Here is a 24,189-nt window from a genome sequence, read left to right as displayed (position 1 = left end):
AATGGGGATAAGGGGAAGTACTGATTGTGAATAGCTTGACTTGGTGCTTTTGGGAAATAGATTTGCAGCTGTCTACCTACTGCATGAACAAAGCATAATTAAGGATGTTCCTGCGTATGGCTCAAATGCTTACTACTCCTTACATCGTCACTATCCTGCGTGGAATGGAAGTCTTTGGCCTTGAGTGCTGGCCCAATGTTAATATGAGCCAAATATGTTGCTGAAATTCTAGTAATGTCTTAATGTTGTTTTTTTTTGTTTGTTTTTAATGTGTGTATGTAGAGAGGCAAATGTTGAGGGAAGGAATGGTATTCAAGACCTAGTCTTTTTGAACAGACCTAACATGGCCAGAGTTGAGCTTCTCCATCCCTGAACGCTTTTTCTGCTTAAGCATTCCCACAACTGCCTTTGTTTTTTTCACCTGCTGTAATTTGAAAATATTAAAGTCAAACTCTGTAGCTGCCTCATATAACATTGTTATTTCTAATCTTTTATCAAGTTTGTGTATGGTCTGCTGTATTTGGATTATTTTGTAACTGAGAGGCTGCAAATCATGTTATTGTTACAAGTATTCTTTTAAAGATATGTTTATTTTCATGTACTGTGTGTGTCATTTACGTGCTTTAAGTGTTTCACAGAAGGTATCACGTGCTATAGCTGCACAGAATCCAGTATCTTTGAGTCTTGACCTGCTGGAACTTTGCAGTTGACATCCTCTATGACTAGTACTAATAATTTAAAAAAGTAAAAAAAAAAAACAAAAAAAAAAAAACAAAAAACAAACCAACATGTAGCTGAAGTGATACTGGTTGATACAGTTCAGATCAAGAGATGGAATGGAAGGGGGTATATTGGTAATATCAAAAAGGAAAAGCTTTCACTCATCTACATTTAGATAATAAAATAGTTCAAATTGTGGTTTTCCTGTGGAAGAACTCCTTGTTCTTTTAATAGGATTTATGCCCTGAATACAGAGTTCAGGATTTCTTTAGAAGGGATTCTTTCTTTCTTTTTTTACCACTTAACACACTTCCTCTTTTTGTACTTAAAGATCATGAATCTGGGTGTGCTGTTAATTAACTATTTTTTGTAGTTTATACTAATCAAAATAGATAACTAGCAATATCTCCTTCTTTTAACATCAGAAAAAAGATATGTATAGTGGTCGTGTATATGGTGTATGTAGAAGATTTGACTCCGTCGTCTGTAATAATGAGAAGATCACTTGTTTTTGTCTAATAACATGATTTACTAGAAATCAAAGTAGAACAAAGTTGCTCAACGTTTGTGTTCATATCTACTTCGTATTATTAATGAAGAATATTCAGTATGAATTTCAAAATTCATTTTAAGTTAGGAAATTTGAAGAATCATGACAGTCTCAAATGTCAGGAATGCCTGCTTATTACTTTGAAAGTAGTGTGTCACCGGACATTATATGGGTGAGGTATTGGTGGACTCACAGAAGCAGTACGTGAGATGTGATACAGGAGACATACTGTATTATATTAAAGCTTTTTTTTCAGTACTCATGTTAAAATACACATCCTTATTCTATTGGGTAAATTACTGTTAGATTTTTGCTTAAAACTCAGGAACTTTTGTGCAGAGCTCTAAGAATTTTCAATATGGAAGCTATAGAAAAAATGAACAAAAATTACAGTTAATTGATTCTGCTGTTTTCTGGGAGGTGAATAGTGGGATAGAATAATTCATCTTTCATGGTTGCATTGTTTATGCCATATTATTGCATGTGAGACTTCAGTTCTGTTTTATTACCGGAAAACAAGTGCACTTCTTGTTCTAAGCATAATATAGAAGTTCTCTTAGCGATCTTAATTTTAAAATCAAAACTAGTTTGAGGAAGTTAGGTTTTCAGACTAACAGAATGACTAGGTTAAAGAAGTACTTCTGTAATACTTAATGTGGAAAAAGCTCAGAAATACAACTGATGTAGAAAGTTCCTATCCCTCTCCCTTTCCCTGTCCCCCTCCCTCTTCCTTTTCTTGTACTCATTCTCTTGAATAATAATTTGCAACGTTCCTTGCTTTTCCTTAAATGCTAGTGTTTATCATCACCAGGATGTGAGACATAAGCTTTTTCTCTTGGAATATTCAAATAACTGAGTGGCTGTATGAGGGATTCTTGGATTCATTGAGGATTGTTTTGGGTTTTGTCATGAGTTCATCATTCTGGACATCTGTTCGTATAGTTTCTAACAATCTATGAGGCAGACATCATTGCCACCTGTTACTGTCTCACTCTCCTGGATCTTCTCAACTGATTGTATCTGTCTGTGAGTCTGGAATGCTGCAGCCACCATATGTCTTTTCCTGGGCCTAGTAGAGGCCAAACTGAAGGCCTTACTAAAGGAAAGGCATTAGCATGCAGAGTCTAACTCAGTATTGTCTCAGCATAGACAGAGGCACAGTGGAGAATCAAAGTTGATATCAACTTACTGTTTGGAGACTGGAACAATCATATTATTTTACATTTCCACTTGCACTGGTCTCTTTCAGTGTTACAGAAGAACCTGAAGAGAACACTGCTATGATGGTTACGCAATATTCTGGCTCCGAAAGAGAATACTAGTGGCCTAGAGAATCACTGAGACAATTGTTGGATAATGGAAAGTGTCATAAAGAAAACTGCTTTTGTGTTTGGTAGAAATTGTTATTTCTTCTCAAGAGATGAGAAGACACTTGTAATTGACTCCTGTTTTTCCTCTCTCCAGGTGAAGATGAATTCAGGAGAGGAATGTGAAGGATAAGATACTCTTTTATGATACAAATGTCAGCAGGAGGAATATTGTTGAGTGGTTCTAAATTAGAGCTGATAAGACAAGATAGAGAAAGAACTACCTGACTTTAATCCATATCTGGTTTGAATTTCTGTAGACATTGAAAGGGGATGTAGAACTTAGATCTATAAAGATAGAGGAATTTATATTCAGTGCTCTTAGGTTTGAAGAGGAGATCAGTTGAATTAGCATCTTGACCCTGTAAAGAAGCTTGATCTTCAAAAGCTTAAAAAGCATGTGTATGGTACATTGTAAAGAATCCCACTTACACAGACTTGTTTAGCAGCTAGTGCTGTAAATATGTTGATTTCAGTGTTGTACAGTCAACAAATGTACAGTTGGAAGAGTAGCACAGCCAGGATAGTACTTTACAGATGTATAGTTGTAAAGATTATTGTGGTAAAAAAGAGATGATCAAGGAAGATATGCTTACCCATATCCAAGGATCTAGGCTTGCAATAGAAAACTCCAAAAAGGAGGGATCTCCAGAAGGAGATCCTTCCCTCGTGGCAGTCAACCCTTAAATGGGGTCTTGGAGGGCTGGAGCCTGGCTCCACCCCTTCTGGTCACACAGGTGAAGGCAATTCACCTGTGCTCTCTCGGCTAACCCAGTCCTTGGCTCAGGTTTTCAATCAGTGGTTCTGGCCATGACTCAGCAGTTGCCATACAGGTGTAAATTGTTGCAAAACATGAGATAATCTACAGCAGTGGATCTATAAGACTGCCATCTTGGAGGAGAGTGTGTTCAGGACTGGTATCCTGCTGATGGCTCAGTTATACAGGAATTGCAAAAACTTTGATCTTCATTTTGATAACTTACAAGTTTTTCTGCTCTACAGAAAGGTAGAGAGTCGTGTAAGTCGTGTTTGTGACAGCATGTAATAGCAGATCATGAAAGAATGCGAATATTGCTTTTGACTTAAAAAATCATTATATCTGGGCTTAGAAAACCTCAGAAATGTAAGTCTCAGTCAAAAATAAATCTTACCTTTGTTTTAAATTATTTGCTTCTGTAGGAGATGTGTAGTATAATTCATATGGAAGCAATTTTTTTTTCTATGCGCTACAGTGACTGCAGCCAGCGTCCTTCTCATATCATTTAGAAATTAAGAATATGCCTTGCTTTTTAATCAAAGTTGCATTTCAATGCATTTTTCACTTTTCTCAAGTGTAGTGTGCAGAAACTGGCCTTTGTACTGGCATGCAAGATGAGTCTGATTGGCAGTTGATAATAAAACAGTTAATAGAGAAAATAGTGAAAAACTTACTTAGTGGAAAATCACAAAAATGCTGTAATTACAGCTCTAATGTGTTAGTGTTAAAAAAAAGCAGTAGGTACTGAATGAAAAACCAATCAGATAGGTCTAATGTCAAAATGTGTGCTTTTCAAAAATGTGGTACTTCAGAGCCTTTGTTGAAGTCTCTCAGTATGTTGTCTATTAGTTAACTTTTGATGCAAGGTCCAGCATAAATGTACATATTTTAACTTTATTCCTTATACATGGTGTATTAAAGTTCTTAATGATTGTTAGTGCATGTACACTTTTAATCATTTCAAATCGTTCAGGATTTGAATAGTTTACTTTCTAAGAATTGTGTACCTTGGCATTTTGATCTGTAGTTTTGAATGCATGTCCTTAACCTTTATAGTTTCTCTGATTGCTTCATATGAAAAACTTCTAAAGACTTGCTGTTTGTGATATGTTACTGACCTTTCTACTTGTGGTTTTTTTTTTTTTTTTTAAAGTGCTGAAGTGCTATTTTATATATATATATATCTATATATTTTTTAATTACAACTAAAGAAAACTTAAACATCAGGAAACAAATCATACTTACTAACCTACTGGCTTACATGAAAGTGGTAATCATCGTTGTTTAAATTAAAAAGCAAGCGTCAAGAAAAGTCTTAGTATTAGAGAGTTTTGAGAGTTTGGATGAAACTTTATGGAGAGTGAGACTAAATGTCATAGGATTCTGTTCCTCATTGAAAACCTGTAGCATTGGCAAAGTTCATCTGTCTTAGATTTATACTCAAGGAATAAGAAATCAAACATAAAAAGGCTTATCAGAAATCATGCTTTGCTAGCATGTTATCCTCTAAGACGTTTATATTTGAGGAAGTGGTCTTTAGATTTAAAATTTTTCTGTTACTTGCATTTGTTTGATTTGAAGATTAAAATGTAAAATATCGGAAAAGATGGTGAATAAGATGAACTGCTTTGAGTAAGATCTTTCTTTTCACTAGTATTGAAAAAAGCTTATTTGTAGAAGCAAATAACTAACAGTTCTTTGTTCAGTACATATTTCAGTCTTATTTTTTTTTTCATATTCTTATTTTTTTTCGTATTCTCAACTTTCAGATCTCTCATACTTTATAATTAAAAAAAAAAAAAAAGGTTCTTTTACTGAAGTTTTGTTTCTTAATGTTCTGAGGTGGTACCTGAATTATAAGCATTCATGAAAGTCTCAGAGTGTGAAGTCTTCAAAATATTTAGGATTATATTTGCTCATCTGTAGAATATTATTAGTTCACTTTGTGTGTTCCGTAGCTTTCTCAACATTTAGATTGAGTTGTTCTTTTTTATTCTTTAGAGACAAAAAACTATCTTCCTGTCTTCTGATGCCTTAAGTGTCCACTATATTTTTAAGGAGTTGTTTGTTCACTTTACCCTTGAAAGAGAAAACAGACTCTCAAAGAGCAATAAAGAAATATTGCTTAGGTTATGTGGAAATATATTTAGAAAGGAGTGTGCTCAGCTGGAACTGAAACTAGCAAAAAGTGTCAAGGATTACAAGAGAAACTGTAGGTGTGGTCCTGACAGCTTAGTGGTAAATGACTGTAGAGACTGAAGTATTCCAGGTTCTCTTTGCCTTGGTCAGCATAGGAATGGTCAGCTCCCAAGTCTCTGCCAAGAGGCAACAACAAAGTAAAGAGCAGATCCCCAGTACTACGGGAGAACTAAAGACCAGTTTATACAAGCTAGATACACAGATGTGAAGGATCTGATGAGATGCATCTGCAAGTACTTGAAGAGGTGATCCTCTAACATCTATTGGTGACTCTCTAGCTTGTTGCACTATCAAAGCAACTGGCAAAGAACAGCTGTTACACCAGTCTGCTATTTCTTTCAGCTAGACCTGGATTGATTTCTTGCATTGCTTTCTCTTGGAGATGTATACATCTGCCTTTACAGGTGCCCTTGTTAGTGTTTTTTTTTTTTAGTAGTTATAAGTTGAACAATAACTTCGTTAGAAGTTGGCCTTTTGCCTCAGAATTTTAATTCAGTATCATATTTTCCTACGTGGAGAGAGTAGAATATTAATTCACAGACTGCATAATTACTCTGTGTGGGAATAAGCTGTGGATTACACTGCAATTTTTAACATTGTAATTGGAGAAGTAGTAGATCTTTTGTTATCCTACTTGAAAGCATAGTTATAGCTCATAATTTCCTTATTAAACTGTTGCTGGGGTTGTTAAATGTATTGCACATGGTGTCTCTGTGCTGTGCAGTTTCCTGTATTCCTACTTTTGTGGTTCTTGCGCACAAGATACTGAGAAATTGGATAGAATCTGCATAAGATCATCTTCTCGTGCTCTTGGAAGTCACTTCCTTAATTAAGTTTTGGAGTGCAAACAGGATTGGCCTGCTTTCTTTTTACCAGATCAAAGCTCAAAAATAAGCTCAAAGTAACTACACTAGAATAAGAATTTAATATTTTACTGTACCTTAAATACCTGTGCATGAGTCACATCCTTTCCTCTTCTGCGGTTTCATTGTGAAGTGGAAGTCAAAAATGCTGCAGAAGACCTCACTAGAGTGACACTGTGGAACAGCCACCAAATGAATAGCCAATTAAAAACAAACAAACAAAAAAAGCAGGATGTTAATTGCATCAGAGTTTTTACACTCAGTATAAGTAAGGTTTTTCTATTAACCAAAACAAACAATTCCATGTTTCCCCAGTTTTTGTGGGAAAATAGAGTGATGGATTAAAATGAAATAAAGATCCTTCAAGATTGACACATCTCTTTAGATATGTTGGTAATATTTAAAACGGCATGTCTTCCTTAGAGTAGTTTTAAGGGTTGATCTGTGTATACTATGTTGTTTATATATTTACTGTCAAGCTGATCTTCGAAGGAATGATGTTCAGACTGCAGTTTTGAAGTTATTGAGAAATCTGCATGAAAGTTGTCTCCCATCAGTTTGTTTCGTAAATGTAGATGTGATGTTTCTTTGAATTAAGTTAATTCAAGTAAGTTTCTTTGCTGCTCTGCTCCTTGTATAGCTTTAGGAGGAAGCTGTACTGTTCATAAGATGTCTCTTTTGGCCTGTATGAACAACTGCTAGTAATCTGAACATGACACTGCGTAGTCTTGAAAAGGGAGTTTGTGAAGTATTGTAAAGTACTGACAAATTAGAAATGGTGAGCATAAACTCTAGAATGACAGGTACTTTCAGCTGGTTTTAGCTGTATTTCTGAATGAATAGGGTTGAATTTGTGGGACTAATTATCAAGATGACAGAAAGTAGAATACAGATAAAACAATGATTCATGCCTTAGTACAAACTGGGTGCATGTTGGGGACGCAATTAAAGTGTATGCCCTGCAGCAGTTAGTTGGATTTAGTTTACTTGTAATTCAGGATTTCCCTCTCTGGCCCCTTTGGGTAGAAGGCAGTACAGAAGCCTGCTTTAGTACAGTGCAGACACACAGTACAATTCCTAAAGTCTTTTGGGAGTTGTAATGCAATGGGAAGAGCAACAGTAACAGCAGAGTAGCAAGATCCCAGACTGCGTTGTGTGAGGTTTTACTCAAATACAACAGTAGTGGGCATAGAAATAAAGGGAAGAAGTTGCTTCCCTTCAAGAGCACTCAAGTATGCAGGGATCTCCAGAGAGATACCCTTGCCTCCATTGCTAACCCTTAAAGGAAGTTTGGAAAGGGGTGGAGCCAGGATTCACCCTTTCCATTCACTCAGGTGCACTGCACACACCTGAGCTCTACTGGATTTGTCCTGCCTTCCTACCAGGTGTTCAGTCACTGTTTCAAGCCAAGACTTAGCATTTCCTCTATGGTGGTGAATGTGGGGAAGTAGATAGGTCAACATAGCCACATATTTTAGCTGTGATCCATGGGGAAGTTGCAGAGATTTAGTCTTACTATTATTATTTTTATTTGAAAATTTTAACTTCATTGTTGCTGTCAGGACTTGTGCAAATATTATTTGCAGATACTCTGAAGCACTACTTGAGATTACAGGGGGGGATCTTCAAAACAGCTGAGAACAGAAGTCTTTGGTTGAACTGCATGCTTCTTCACGGCTATCGAAGCAACATGAAAACATGAAATCATAAAATCATAGATCATAGAGTGGCCTGGGTTGAAAAGGGCCACAATGATCATCTAGTTTTAACCCCCCTGCTATATCCAGGGTCACCAAGCACCAGACTAGGCTGCCCAGAGCCACATCCGGCCTGGCCTTGAATGCTTCCAGGGATGGGGCATCCACAGCCTCCTCGGGCAACCTGTTCCAGTGTGATACCACTCTCTAATGTCCTTTCTCCTAATATCTTAACCTAGATCTCACCTGTCTCAGTTTAAGACCATTCTCCCTTGTCCTATCACTGTCCATCCTTGTAAACAGCCTTTCCCCCTCCTGTTCATATGCTCCCTTCACAGTGAGGTCTCCCTGGCACCTTCTCTTCTCCAAGCTAAACAATCCCAGTTCCCTCAACCTTTCCTCAGAGGAGAGGTGCTCCAGCCTTCTGATCATCTTACTGGCGCAACTCTGGACCCATTCCAAGAGCTCTGCATCTCTCTTGTGTTGGGGGCCCCGTGCCTGGATGCAGTGCTCCAGATGGGGCCTCACAAGAGCTGAGTAGAGGGGGACAATCACCTCTCTCTCCCTGCTGGCCACCCCTTTTTTAATGCAGCCCAGAACACAGTTGGCCTTCTGGGCTGCAAGTGCATGCTGCTGGCTCATGTCCAGCTTCTCATCTATCAAAGCCCCATGGGGCTGCTCTCAAGGAGATCTTCCCCTAGTTTGTGTGAATACCTGGGATTGCCCTAACCCAAAGGTAGCACATTGTAATTGATGTTATTGAACCTCATTAGGTTTTCATGGGCCTACTTTTCCAGCCTGTCCAGGTCCTACTTGGATGGCTTCCCTTCCTTCCAGTGTATTGACTGTACCGCTCAGCATGGTGTTATCCACGAACTTGCTGAGGTCACCTGATGCACTCAGCTATGTAATTGATGAAGATGTTGAAGAGCACTGGTCCCAAGAATAACCCTGTGGGACACCGCTTGTGACCGGCCTTCACCCTGGTACAGAATCATTGATCACAACCCTTTGGCTGCGTCCAGCCAGGCAATTCCTAATCCGTCAAACAGTCCATTCTTCAAATACATACCTCCTCAATTTAGAGAGAAGGATGTGGTGAGGGACCATGAAGATTTTTTGGCCCACAGCCTTTCCTTTGAAAATTACTTTTCAATGGCATGCCATGTGAGCAGGATTTCAGTGTATCGGCATCTTGTTATATAGGTAGTAGTATGCTTTTAGACAAAGTTGGAAAAGCAAATCCCAAACATTAACTATTGAAATAGAAATGTTTTAGTTATTCAATTCCTGTATCAGTAACTTTTATAGTAGGTATTGTCACTGAGTTTTGTAGAGATCCTTTCAGTAGCAGAACGCTATATAATAATGCATTTGTGAAGGTAGTTTGCAGCTTTGTATTACTTGAATGTCAGTTCAGATTTATGAATGCCACTTTTGTTTGCCTTTGAGGTTCCTGTCAAGATTTTTGTATGCTCTTTGAATTACTAAGGTAGCAATTGTAAAGAGTTCTAGCATTTTGCTGCAGCGCGCACTTGACTGCAATTTCAGGTGTACACTGCTTAACTGCCCTCTCTCTTCAATTGCAGTATATCAGTTCCATGGAATGTTTTAAAAGATATCTGATGTTATGAATGCTTCATTATGTTATTTATTGGGAAACATGCAAATGTGTGCCTCATTGACATACATAGAATAACAAAGGTGAAATGAGACGCTTTAGTGTCATATAGATATTCTTTTATTTTTTTATTTTTTATTTTTTATTTTATAAAAATTAAGTCCAGAATTAAGTCCAGAAAGATACAGAAGAGGAACATAGAACTGCTTAGTTTTAAGTCAGAGTTAAATTTTTGACTCAGCTGAAGTCTGATGCGTTTTCCTGGTATTTTCATTCTTAGGGTAAAGAAACATAAAACTGTTTTTTTTTGTTTGTTTGTTTGTTTTGTTTTGTTTTTTAATTGATTGTTTGGTTGAGAAATTGTACTTGGCTCAGTGTAGAAGTTTTTAGTTAGATAAATATTGTCTGTTATGCAGAAATATGCATCCTAAGTACTTCTTCATATTCCAGTAAAAGAATAACAACACGGACACAATAAGAAAATGGCGTAACTATTATACTTTGTGACACAGATGAGAAAATAGAAGTACATGTCAGATGAAGTGTTAACCTAGCTTTATTGTTTATTAATATGAGAAGAAGTAACACCACTGCAAAGAGCAAAATTAATGAAAATCTGCTGTGTAATTTGACTTTTTCTTATGATGAAATCCTGTGTTTTCCTTGCAATCTGTGGAAAATGAATGAATGAAATGACCAATTTGAATCCTTAATGTCTCAAAGTAGACTTTTTTTTAAATACACGACTATATTTCACTTCTAAAAACAAATGTACAGTACTGCATACAGTTTGCTAACATGTATGTGAAATGTCACTTACAGGCGCTGACCTTAAAGAAAGAGCGAAAATGCATTCAAGCGAAGTCGGTTCTTTTGTCTCAAAAGCACGAGCAACTATTAATGAGATGGGTATGTAAACTATCCTTTAAACAATGTTTTTAAAACATAATCTGTACAAGATTAAATCAACATGCTTGGTTAATGCTTGATAGGTAGAAAGATATCCACAAATGTTTATATTGGTAAGTATGACTCATGATGCATTACTTCTTCAGAATTTGCCTCAAAGAGTTGGACTTGATTTTTTAGAATGCTAGAAAAAAAGCTATGTCTCAACTGCAACACAGGTTACTTGCCCTGCTGTTTTTATAAAGGATGGGTTGTTCTGTGACACTCAAATCCTTTGGAATTTATTATTGCATTTTTCTGTTTGGTTTAGTTAATACAGTCTTTCATTACTGTATCCCAGTGCAGAACCTAGCATTTACCTTGGTTGAGTTTCATGCCATTGCTGCTTGCCCAGTGTTGCAGTTTGTCTAGATTCTTCTGCAAGGCCTTTTGTCCAACAGTATCTCCCAGTTTAGTGTTAGTAAACTTGCTGAAGGTGCATTCTACTCCAGCATTTGGATCATTGATAAAAATATTGAATAGAACTGGCCCTAGAATGGCTCTGATGAGCACCACTAGTGTCTGACCAGCCAGATGTAGCACCATTTGCAGCCTGTTGAGCTCCGCAGTTCAGCCAGTTCATCACAAACTGTAGAATGAATCTGTTTATCTCATGCTTTGATGATGTGTCCAAAAGGATGCTTTGGGAGACATCAGAACTGTTACTATAATCCAGAAAGATGACATCTGACACCTTGTTTTTATCCACCAACCGGGTGATCTTAACATAGGAGATCAGATTAGTAAGGCAGGCTCTTCAAATGCCTTTCAGTATCCCCCAGGATAATCTTTTCAATAACTTTCTCAGGGACTCAGTTTAGATGACAGATGTGTAGTTTTCTGGGCATACCCTAGTGTAACTTCATGTAGCCAGGTATAGCACTAGCTAGCTTCTAGTCAGCAGGGCCCTCGTCTTGCTCTCAAAAACTTTGGTAAACTATTGAGAGGAGTCTAGTCAGTCACAGCATCAAGTGATTCCCTCAGTACTCTGGGGTGAATCCCATCAGACCCTGTTAATTTGTGGACATTCAGCTGATAGAACTGTTACCTTAGAGTTTCAGTGACCGCAGATGAAAAGTTGCTGCTCTCCTAGTTATGGTCCACCACCTCAGATGACTAGACTACTGCATATCAATCAGTAACATTATATACTGAAGCAAAAAAGGCAATAAATACCGTAACATTTTCCTCCTTATTTTTTAGGTGGCTACTTTCATGAAGTATCAATCAAATGTATTCTTTGGAACTCCTCTTTCTGTTAATATACATTTGTTCTGGCATAGAAAGAACTGTCAGTAGTTTGGAATTTTGTTTCAAATTGATTTGTACAAATTTTTGATGGTAGCAATTATTCTGTAAACTACGCTAAATTCTCCATCAGATCATTGCATTTCTACAGCTATACTGATCAGATACAATATAACTGGTTTTGAAAAGGGCTTTGCAAATTCTTTATCAGAAGGAGAAATAAAGTATACAAAGTTTGAAACATTTATTTCATATATTTGATTTGTATAAGCAACATATTTCATCCCTTGAAGTTTTGAGGTTTTCTGATGTAAGAAGAGTATAAAGCATTTTTCCTTTTTAAAACTGAATCCTAACTAATGGCCGTAGAATTGGAAATAGAGCGGGGAAAGAAAAACAAAAACACACACAGAAAAACAAGAAAAAACAACACACTGCAAAAAGAAAACAGTGAGAAATATGTTGTTTCTCAGGAGGGTCTGTATGCACCTAATAATATTAGGTCAGATCTTGACTTGGCTGAATGTTAATGGGTGAAAACCGGTTTCTTTTTGCAGGTAACTGACAGACTACTGAAGAATAAGTCTTTAATTAGGCACTTCATGAAGATATTTGTATGCTTGATTATTTAATTGCCTTTGAAATGAAGTAGAACCTCAAGGCTTGGTTAAAAAAAGAGAAGTAAAATATCTAGAAATGAATAAATAATTTCCTTCAGTGAGCACTGTTTCATGCTGCAACTTATCCTTTTATTGGACTGCAAAGCAAGAAGCAACATGTTGTTTCACTTAGCCACTGTATAAGATTTTTAGGAGGATTTTGTAGCTGTAAGTTATTTCTAATCCTTTATTGGACTGAAGTTACTGGAAATACTTCATGAGCTGTGGTTAAATGGGGGCAATCAATTGTTTTTGTTTTTAAGAGAGAGAAATCCAGACCTGAAGAAGTATTCACATTAGACATTTTGGCATTTTTCACTAAATAACTAGAAAGAGTTTGATGCTTTATGTTACTTCTAATTTGATAAGACAGTAAGACGATCTTCAGCTTAATTAAAGTTCCTTTGAAAGTGTTCTAAATACTGAGTATGTAAGCAAATTGTTGGTGTTGCCTGAAAGTTTTACAGTGGGCCACTATGCTAACAGTGAATATATTGAAGTTTAGGAAAGTTAGGAGTGTTTTCTCTCGTGCTCTCTATAGTCTGTTTGTCAAAAAAGAGGCATGAAAGTGTGAGTAAATAGCTTTAGTACTTTAGAATGTAGGTCATTGAAATATCTGGATAGAAAAGTTTGTAGTAACATCTAATAGACAAAACTGTAGATTGGAAAAGAGAAAGAATTCAAACATGTCCCTTGCTAGATGCTGAAAGAGCATCTTTTTGTAAAAGTTGCATGAAAGATTCTTGGGCTTTCCCCCACTCCTTCTCCCCTCTCCCTCACACCCCCTTTTTCCATTCCTGCATTAAAACACTAAATGAACAGTTAGTAGTTTTTTTAATGGCTAGATGGTATCTGTCCATCTTCCCATCTTCTTTATTTTTACACAAACAAACTAATGGCAATTTGTTGTTCAGGATTGAAGAAGGAAAATGAGATATCACTTCCCATGTTTCATTTCAGGTCATGTATTCATACATATATATGATATGTATGTAGGTTTTTCAGCCTTTTCACGTATTCCTTCTGTATATGTATTTGAGATATTGTTTTTTGAACACATTATGCAAAAAATATGAGGGCTGCTCTGAAAATAGTGCCTCCTATTTTATTATGCTGGCCCACAACATCTGGGGTGGATATTAGTGTTGTGGCAGTAGAGGTTGAACCTTCCCACTGATATCTCATTACATTTTGTTGCCATGTAACACATGGCAGTCTGACAAATGACGTCTGACTATTAAGTGCATGTGGATCAAAGGTGTGTCATTGAATTCCTCCATGCAGAAAAAAAGGCACCCAGTGACGTTCATCAATGTTTGCTGAAGATTTATGGAGACCAAACAGTGTTTGTGAGCACAGCGGTGGGTGAGTGTTGAGTTTCAGCAGTGGTAACTGCAGTGTAAAAGACACGCAGAATTCCAGTGGCCATGCTCATGTCACAGTACAAAAGGAAGAGCATCTCAGTTAGCTCTTTTCATGAATCAGCAGATCAAAACCAGGCAACAGAAACATAATATTGGCTTCAGTATGTTGGAAACAATGGTGGCAACGTTGAAATATCAGTTTGCTCCAGGTAGATACAATGAAGGCTCGTCTGGGAATAGAAGGACACCACATTCAAGTTTCTCGGGACCTGTTGAAACAGGATGAGGCTGAAGGTGACAGTTTCCTGGATCACATCATTACTGGTGATGAGCTATGGTGTGTCACCACTACAAGCCAAAGTCAAACCAGTAGTTCATGGAGTGACAGCATAAATTGCCTGCTGTAGAAAAAAGTTCAAGATGCAGCTCTTAGCAGTTAAAGTGGTATGTACTATTTGTTCTGACAGACAAAAAGGGGATGATCCTTCTAGATTTCCTGGAATCTAGAGAAACGATCAACTCTGACTGCTAAATTGTGATGCTGACTAAACTGAAGACTTGAACTTCCACTGTCAGGTCAGAGGAAGACAGCCTTTCACACCAGGCCTCATACCAGTTTGAAGTCTGCACACAGCTAATGGTGATGACCTTTGAAAAATAGTGTATTGTAGCAGAGAATTTGCTCTGTCAAATAGTGAGTGGTGTCTGCTGTAGTTTCTGTGGAAATTAAAAGGAGGCATAACTTTCAAAGCAACTTACATATTTATTGAATTGATCTTTTGCTTTTCTGAGAGGTTTTTGTTGGAAAATTTAAACTTCCACTGAAAGTGATAGAAAATATTTTAAAAGTGAGTTTTATAAATGGCAGATTAAATTGGTGCATACGGTGTGAAGCTATCTGTTGCCCTTATGAATAGAAGTGAACATCAATTTTTTAGCGAGAGTTTTCACTTCTTCTTTTCTTTTTCTGAAGAACTTGTCTGGCATTACAGAACCTAATTTTAGTAGAGTTAGTGGGCTGTTTTATTTGCATTGAATTACTCACAATGAATTAGTACACTGAAAAAGAATTGTGCTAGTTTTCCTGCCCAGTAACAACCAAAATGTTGTGATGTGTTTGCAGAGAAAACAATTTTGTAGTGATTATTTGCAACTGCAGAATGCGATATAGCTAGGGGACAATATTTTAAGTTTTCCATCTTGTTCTTTATTCTATCCAAGTATTATGCTGTTATCCCATTTAAAACGTGTTGTTCTTTTTGCTTTTCAGAAATAGATCATGTTTTGATAATTGTGTTTGTTTTCAGATGTCTGACCTAGTAAGGAAATGTGTCTTTCTAATAGTATTTTCAGTAAGAAGAATCTTAATTTATCTCTACAGACAAAATACAGGAAAAGTTAATTACATCTTGAACAGCTGGATAAACTTAGCTTTCTTGAATTGACATGCCTTGGCTTTCTTCAGTTCCTGTCAATTTCGTTATGTTTAAAATCCTTACACTAGTGATTTTGTTCAAGTCTGTACCATCATTTTGGAATACAACTGCAAATACAACAATTTTCAGGAAATTAAAAGCATACTTTGCTTGTCTGTATGGGATTTATTTATGACTTCTTGCTAAATTTGGGTAAAGCATTAAGACTGCAGTAAATATCACTTAGTATTAAAATGAGCACTTAAAAAAAGCTGAAAATATTGTACTGAGCTGTTAATTGCAATTTTTAGACCTTTAAGTTGGAAGGAAAAAAAGTCAAAATAGGATATATTTTTAGCAGTGGTTGCATCTGCTAAAATTATACCAGAGTTGTGTGGGTTGTTATGTGTTGGTTTTTTTCCCTTTTTCCTTCTTTGCTTTCCTCCTCCTTCCCTCCTCCTTTCCTTTTCCTTTCGTCCTGCTTTCTTCTTTTTTAAATACTGGGAGTAAGACTATTTGTCCACTACCATATTCAATCTTGAGGCTCTTCATCACTGATCAAAGAGTGGCTTTACTCAAAAAAAAAAAAAAAAAAAAAAAAAAGGGTAGGAGAGAAAAATATTAATAGGCCTCTTGGAACCATGTACAAGAAACCTGGCCTGATTAAATAAAATAAAATCTTACTTCCACAATCCTCATTTTCTTTACATTTTGGTGAGAAAAATGCTCTTGTTATGGATCTGATCTGTTAAATATGTCATTTGCTATCACTGTCAATTACATCCATCTTGTTCTTTAAGCTGGCTGTGGGGTCTGGTCTATGTTAGTATTCTTATATATTATCAGTTTAGATTTCAGTTGCAAAAAAGCCAGAGGCTGCCTGTGGAGCTGAATGTGATAACCACTGTTCACCAAAATAATACAGTCTGTTTAACAGAAAAAAAAAAGAAAAAAGAATTTTCATAAATAATTTGGACTCAGCAAATCTTTGTGATTACTCAGAGTGAAATTTGCTTCTAACCCTTAGTGAGTGAGAAACACCATTAGTTACCAAAGCCCATCAGCACTTGAAGTGGGTTACATGCATTGACTATTGCAGTGCCCAAGGGACTAGCAAATGGCAGCAGAGCAGGACACCCCTGTCTGGGGTCCGGACCTGTGTTCGTGCTCTTGTATTGCTTCTGGGCTGATGGAAGGGCTGAGTTGGATCGCATCTCTTTAGTTGTTGGAGTGTCCAAAGAAGGGCCACAAAATTGTCAGGGGGCTGGAGCACCTTCCCTACAAAGACAGGCTGAGAGATCTGGGCTTGTTCAGTGTGGTGAAAAGAAGGCTGCGTGGTGACCTCATTGCAGCCTTCCGGTACCTAAAGGGGAGGGGACTCAACTCTTTTGAAAGGGTAGAAACAGCAGGACAAGGGGAAATGGTTTTAAGTTGAGGGAGGGAAGATTGGATGTCAGGGGCAAGTTCTTTGCAGAGAGAGTGGTGAGGTGCTGGAACAGGCTGCCCGGAGAGGTTGTGGATGCCGTCCATCCCTGGAGGTGTTCAAGGCCAGAATGGATGGGGCTCTGGGCAGCCTGGTCTGATATTAAATGTGGAAGTTGGTGGCCCTGTGTGTGGCAGGGTATTGGATCTTTATGATCGTTGAGGTCCTTTCCAACTTGGGCCATTCTGTGATTCTGTGAACATAGGCATAATTACCTAAGTCCCCCAAATGAGATAAAAATCTGGAAATCAATTTTCTTGGTTCTTCTAAAAATCCCCGTTAAGTTGTGGTCTTGCTTGATTTTTATGCCCATCTGGAGGGGAAACACCTTTCAGATGGAGTTAGATCTGACATAAGCAGACCTTGCTTTCTTTTACTTGCTTTTGTTTTATAATCAGTGTTTCCTGTTGAGTAGTTTTTATTTTATTGAGAGCAGTATTTACAGTCTTTTTTTTTTTTTTTTTTCCTCTTTACAAATTCTCTGTCAGTCTTGGTTTACCTAAGAAGAATTATCTTGCTCATCCTCTAGAGAATAATCTACTCTCCAAAATTTTTTTTTTTTTTTTTTTTTTTTTTTTTTTTTTTTTTTTTTTTTACAATTCATGATTATATATTCCTGGATATTCTTAGGTAGTGCCAATTTACATGGAATCATAGAATCATAGAATCACCAAGGTTGGAAAAGACCTAAAAGATCATCCAGTCCAACTGTTCACCTATTACCAATAGTTCCCACTAAACCATGTCCCTCAACACAACATCCAGTCTTTCCTTGAACGTGTTATAGGTGTTTTGGAAACAAGTTGTCTAAATATGATCTTACAGGTCCTGAGAGTGGAATCAGGATTGTTTAAGTTTCATTTGATTCCTGGTCTGCTAGCACCTTACGTTTTGTGTGGTAAAATCTTAACAATGGCATTGGTAATGTCAAGATTGGGATTGCTCACCCTGGAGAAGAGGAGGCTCAGAGTGGTCTTATCGTGTATACCTGAAGAGAGGGTGTAAAGAGGATGGAGCCAAGCTTCTCTCACTGATGCCCAGCACCAGGGCAGGAGACAGTGGGTGCAATTCAGAGCACAGAAGCTTCCCTATGAACATCAGGAAGCACTTCTGTGCTGTGCAGATGATCAAGCATTGGCACAGGTTGCCCAGAGAGGTTTGTGGGATATCCTCCTTGGCAATCTTCAGAAGCTGTGTTGATACAGTTCTGGGTAACCTGCTTTGGATGTCCTTGCTTTGAGCAGGGACTGGACCAGATTACCACCAGAGGTCCCTTCCAGCCCTTAACTGTTCTGTGTTACACTGCCTTATTTCAGAAGTGTCAGAAACTCAAATAGTACAAAGGTTTGGCTAATAATAAAAGTCCCAGTACAGTAATAGAAACTCCAAGGAAAGATGTTGACTACACTGCTTACTTTCCAGCACGTGAAGGTATTTTGTTCTCTGGTAAGATATGTTAAAAACATACAAGTCAAATCCGATAAAAGGCTGTTCCCTTATAAATTGAATTTTATCCTCAAAATATAGAATAGTTATTCTTTGCTCTGATAAATACTTCTTCCGTGATAATTATTTTGTACGTGCAAGTTTCCTGTTCTCAGGTTGCTGTGTAAAGGATAATGACCATTACCTGTATTGGGCATTTATTTATTTCGTAAAGTACACTTCAAGAATATGCTTGAGTTACTAAAATATGGCTGATAGAGATATGTTAGAAAACCTTTGACAGTGTGATTGGTGTTCCATAAATTTTTATCAAGGCTTTTCAAAAAGAGAGAGATGATATCTCTATTTTCATTTGAAAAAGTGAAATAAAATGCACTTTACAGATTCATATGCTGCAACTACATATTATAATGTTAGTGATAAAAAATGTACTTAATTCTCACATTAAATTCATTCTTTGCTGATGTGTTGTGAAATTTCACCTCATAGACAAGCAGTTAGAAATAGAGGCATGTGTCTGACCAACAAATCCACCCTTCTTCCTGAACTATTGAGCCACAGATTGAACGAATATCCTGAATTGGAAGGAATTGACAAGAATCATAGATTTCAACTCATGCCTCCACAAAGGACTACCCAAAATTTCTGAGAGTGTTGACCCAAAACTCCATAGACTTCGCAGCTTGGGGCTACACCCAGAGCCCTGGGGGGTTTTCAGTGCTTGACAGCCTTCAGGAGAACAACCTTTCCCTAATCCTCAGACTGACTCTCTGTTGATACAGCTCCATGCTGTTCCCTCAGGTCCTGTCTGTCTCACCGGAGAGCAGTGCTCGGTGCTGTCCTTCCGCTCCCTGTGAAGAGCTGCAGGCCACCATGAGGCCTCCTCTCAGCCTTCTCTGCTCTGGGCTGAAAAACACAGGGACCTCAGCTACTCTGCACACACCTTGTGCTCCAGACCCGTCCCCATCTTTGTAGCTCTCATTTAGAAGCTCTGTAATAGGAAGCTGTGTAATATTTTTATTTCCATCCAATATTGTGACACCCAAATCCACACCCAGTGCTGAAAGTGAGGTCACACAGTGCAGAGCAGAGTGGACAGCCCCTCCCCTTGTCTGGTGCAGTAGTGGTCCTGATTATCCCAAGATTTGGGTTGCTATGTCACGCTCTGACTCAGATTCAACTTGTCATAAATCACGATCTCCAGATTCCTTTCTGCAAGGCTGCTCTTCGCTCATGTCCTCCAATCCCTACTTATAAGAAGGGTTGCCCCATCCCAGGTGCAGAATTTAGCACTTGATTTGTTAAACATCATGCAATTGGTGATTGACCAGTTTTCTATCAAAATCTCTCTGCAAGACCTCTCCGCTCTTGAGGGAGTATCATCTGCAAACTTAGTCATGCATAGGTTTTTATGAGAGTGGCATGTAGACTCTTGTTCATTGTTAGTGAAACAGTAAAAAAATTCTTCCTAATATCCAGTTTAGATGTACCCACTTCAAGTTTAAAACCATCTCTCCTTAATCCTTTTGCCACATACCCTTGTCGAAAGTCTTTCCCCTCCTTTCCTGTAAGCCTCCTTCAGGTACTGGAAGGCTGCTATAAGGTTTTCTGAGAACTTTCTCTTCCCCAGGCTGAAGAGCTGCAGCTATCAGGGGGAGGTGCTTCAGGGAAGGTGCTTCAGCCCTTTGGTCATCTTTGTGGCTGCCCTTCATACCCAGTTCAACAGCTCAGTATCCTTCTTGTCCTTCAGCCCAACACAGCTGGACACAGTACTCCAGGTGGGGTCTCATAAGAGCAAAGTAGAGGGGAAGAATCGCCTCTCTTGTCCTGCTGCTCACACTTCTCTCGGTGCAGTGATAAATTGAATGCATTGCTTTCAGAGTGACATAAGTATACCATTGGGCATTTTTATTCTTAAGTGTGCATGTTTGTGATATTGTAACAAATCGTACAAGTACGATATGCCTTGTCATATATATCTGATCCTGTTTTAGTCCCATTTTTTTCTTTAGTGCTACTTCAGGTAACCAGTGCTTATGTAACACTGACCAAATCTTCTGTGTTTACTGGAGGTAAATATAGACAGGAAACGTTGAATGCTATAGTATAGAGGTCCAGTGAGAAGAACTTTCAGATTCTCTCTTAGGGGGGAGCAGATATATGCTATAACTTGAAAAGGCATTCACTGGGAAACTGAATGAAATATACAAATCAAACATGAAAAAGGAAAAAAATATATAATTAGCAGTGCTGTGTGTGACAACCAGCCTCAGGCATGATAGCCTCCCTGTGTAGCTGAAACTGTGAAAGGGAGATTCTAATGTAGTATTTCTTTTGCTACTTTACTTTTTGTTGTCTGTTCATTTAAGTGCAGATCCTGCTTAATACAGTTGAAGACTGGTAGCATTCTGAATGTATTTCTGGTCTCTTGGTTGTTTTCTGGTAGTGGCTTTGATTTACTGCTTATCTTGATGTTGAATTCGTTTAAGATACCCTTTGAATGAGTATTGTCTGTTTCCTATAATAGACAGTGCTGTCCTTGCAGAGCTGAAACCATGGACTTTGTCAAATTACATTGGATTGTTTTTCATTATAAAAACACCGTGCTCTACCATTATAAAGCCAATGAATGCGACATTAAACTTCTCTACTTACATGTTATTTGCTATTTATGGAACAGCTTTGCTGCCACAACAGTTAATACACTTTTTTTTTTTTTTTTTTCATTATAATAGCATCCTAAAAATGTAGATATATAAAATTGAGAAATGGGACTGGAAAAGCAGAGGAGCTGATTGTCCTTCTTCACAGATTTGAGGATTTAGAATGGAGCTGGCTCTGCATTTTCAATTCATTGCTTTGATCTCTGTCAGTGCCATAAATTAACATGGTTTCAGCTGTGGTTTAGTTTTTGTTCTGGTAGTAATTCCAAATACTGGTCTGTGAAAAAAAAGAAACCGTGCTCTGGGCACAGGTCTTTAATTGTCCTACGAAAGAACATACAATATAGAGAGAAGGGTTATATTTGATCAAATAATTTATTGAGATTGACATAGCTAGTTCACATATTGACTGTTAAAGCTGTCCTCCAGGATGCCTGCTGTCCTTCTCTTCCCCCTTTAGGTAGTCATGCTATGTATGTTTGATAATTTGGGAAATTCCAGCTCATCTTGCTAGTGTTTGAAATTGTATGTTACAGGGTAAGAGGCCTGTTAGTCTAACTTCAGTACCTAGGAAGATTTAAAGAATGCATGTATTGCCAGGCATAGTGAGTATAAATTCTTGCCTCAGTGATGTGTTACCCTTCTACAGTAAGAAAGGTGGATGAAATATTTCTGGATTTTAGTAAGGAATTTGTTACTGTTCTTCATGGTGTCCTTCCGGACATACTGTTCATCTGTAGGTTGAGCAGGTTGATGTTACACAGGGTTATGAACTGGCTGAATGGCAGATCACAAAAGGTTGTAGTAAATGAGACTTCATCTGTCTAGTGGCCAGTCACTAGGGATGTCTCTGCTATTCCATTACACACTGTTCCTGAATGGGAGTGGCTAATTTTTTTAGCTCTTCTGTTTTCCTTGTCTTAATTTCTAGTCCTGTATCTAGATATGATTGTTATTAAAAAGTAGCAGTTCTTGATGTGGTACAGAAAACATTATGCTCTGTGGTATCCAGGAAATTCTAAGCTCATTGTTCAGGCTTTGCTACAGGTTTCAACTTCAGAATAACATGTTCAAATCTTGTATAGCACATACATTTTGCCTAGATAATATGTTGGTTGTTGAGGTTGGCTGAAGCAGCTTTGACAATATTGCAGAGAGAGACTGTTTCCTTTGTAGTGTTTGTTAGGCGAGCTGATTGAAAGTACTGTGTAATACACTTAAGGTAATGTAGAAATAAGAATATTTTCATATTGGAATAGGGAAAGTACATTTATGAAATGCTGCTGAAAATAGATGTAAGAAAAAAATCAACATGTGTTCAGCTAAAATGACCCTAGTGTAAGGGATTTTCCTTGTGTCAAAAAATAATTTACTGATAGTAAAAGGTGTTACCTTCAAAGTGGTTATCGAGTGAGTAAACAATAAACAAATGAAAATCTCGTCCCATTGGAGTCCCAGTGCTCTATCAGGAAGAAAAAAATTCACATAGAATGTAAAAATATACCTGAAATAATTTATCCTTGGCATCCTTCTTTTGTATCGTAAATTCGTGTACTGGAATATGTGATAGACTATTTGTATGAGCGGTAAGTTCTTAGATGTATTTGGAAAGGACAGAGTGCCCACAGAAAGAAAATAGTTTTCATTTTTCTTATTGCCAAAGCTTGTTTTTGTTTGCACAGAAAGTAGATTCTGACATCTAAGGTTTATTTCATTATTCTTTTACATAATAAAACTAAGAAGAGACATGAAGAAACTGAGAGGTCTGTTTCTAAACTGAATTATATCACTGGAGACAAATGAATTGTCCAAAAGATCTTATATAGCATAGAAATGTACAAGAGAAATTTGAGAGAGCTGGCAGTAGAAAACTGTTACTGAACAGTTTTATAAAAATGTGTCTGCCATTGCCATTATTTTCCCAATTTTTTGCTATTGTCATCAGGGATACAAAACACACAGTGCCCTTTACTTGTCAACAATAAAGTATCAAATAGAACTTTTTTAAAATTAATAACATACTATGCCTAAATAAAGCGTGAGAACTATTTTTCTGATTCATTTACCGTGATCAGTGAGTGATCAGTAGAGGAAACTGGGAATGGTATTGAGGGAGATGATCTTAAGAAAACTATAGCTAATGTTGTAATAAATGGAAAACATACTTTGATTAGTAATCAACAATGAGCAGTAATTATTTTCATTAAAAAGCCAAAGTTCTTTACAGGTAACAAAAAATATGGTTCTTTACACAGCTTTTTTTTTTTTTTTCTTCATGAACTTTGATGGTATTAAAGCAAAGATAATCATATTGAAATGAATCTACCAACAGTAGCAGTCTCTCTGAAGCACAAGAATGAGAAGATAGTAAAAAGCCTTTCACAGTTGTAACTAGCAAATATTTGAAAGAGAACTGTGTGTATTCTAATGCATATATAGACCATTCAAGATTAAAAGCATGATCACGATTTTGCATACAGAAGTGTTTTCTTGTCTATTTTTCAAACATGTTAGTACATAAATGACTTGGAGTAACTTTTTTTTTTTTTTTTTTTTTTTTTTTTTGAAGTTATGACAGGAAAAGCTTTGTAGCATTTCATCAGTTATCATTTGATCGATCTTCTTTGCTTTCAAGACAACAGTTGCAGTCTCTCTTAGCTATTTTCATTTGTTGCTACAAGTATTGGTTGATTTTCACTGTGTTGTAATTACCCTACAAAAGTGAGTGAGAGTGCTTGCTTCACTGGAAGCACAAGTAAACTTTGTTGAAGTGACTTGGTATCACATTCTACAAGAAAAAATCCATGCCTAAACATAGCTACCTTTTTAACCAAGTGCAAAGTTTATGTTCCAGCTGGGGAGTTATTGTTCTTCAGAAGAAGAGCTGCAAATATGAAATCAAGATTCCGTATTCTGTTGCCAAGCTTCAGAATTATGTTTCTACTTACTCCAACAAAATTAACTTATATGGAAGTGTAACTACGTGATTCAAATGTGCCTATTATAAAGAATATTTCAGTTATCGTAGTTCCCCATGGATTTCCTCTATTGGCTTCTCAATGTGTATAGTTTTGTGCATGTTTATTGTTCTGCCAGGAAAATTCTGAATTATATACTCACAAGCAGCATGATAAAACAGGATAAAATACTTGGGTAGGGAACAGGTGGAAGAGAAGTCTATATGGAGTT

General features: G+C 37.2%; 1 protein-coding gene across 1 annotated transcript in view; it reads left to right on the top strand.

The window, feature by feature from the left end:
* AUH (AU RNA binding methylglutaconyl-CoA hydratase) overlaps positions 1–24,189 on the top strand; it is a gene marked incomplete at its 3' end in the record, with an annotated part of 111,840 nt that overhangs the window by 26,668 nt on the left and 60,983 nt on the right. Inside the window, exon 4 of the mRNA XM_079548656.1 lies at positions 10,597–10,683. Coding sequence (XP_079404782.1) covers positions 10,597–10,683 — 87 coding nt within the window. The remainder of the gene's footprint in view (positions 1–10,596; positions 10,684–24,189) is intronic.

The sequence above is a fragment of the Tetrao urogallus genome, assembly GCF_951394365.1.
Source record: "Tetrao urogallus genome assembly, chromosome: Z".
Classification (NCBI taxonomy): Eukaryota; Metazoa; Chordata; class Aves; order Galliformes; family Phasianidae; genus Tetrao; species Tetrao urogallus.
The sequence above is the reverse complement of the archived record's forward strand: the minus strand, read 5'-3'. Positions and strand labels throughout refer to the sequence as shown.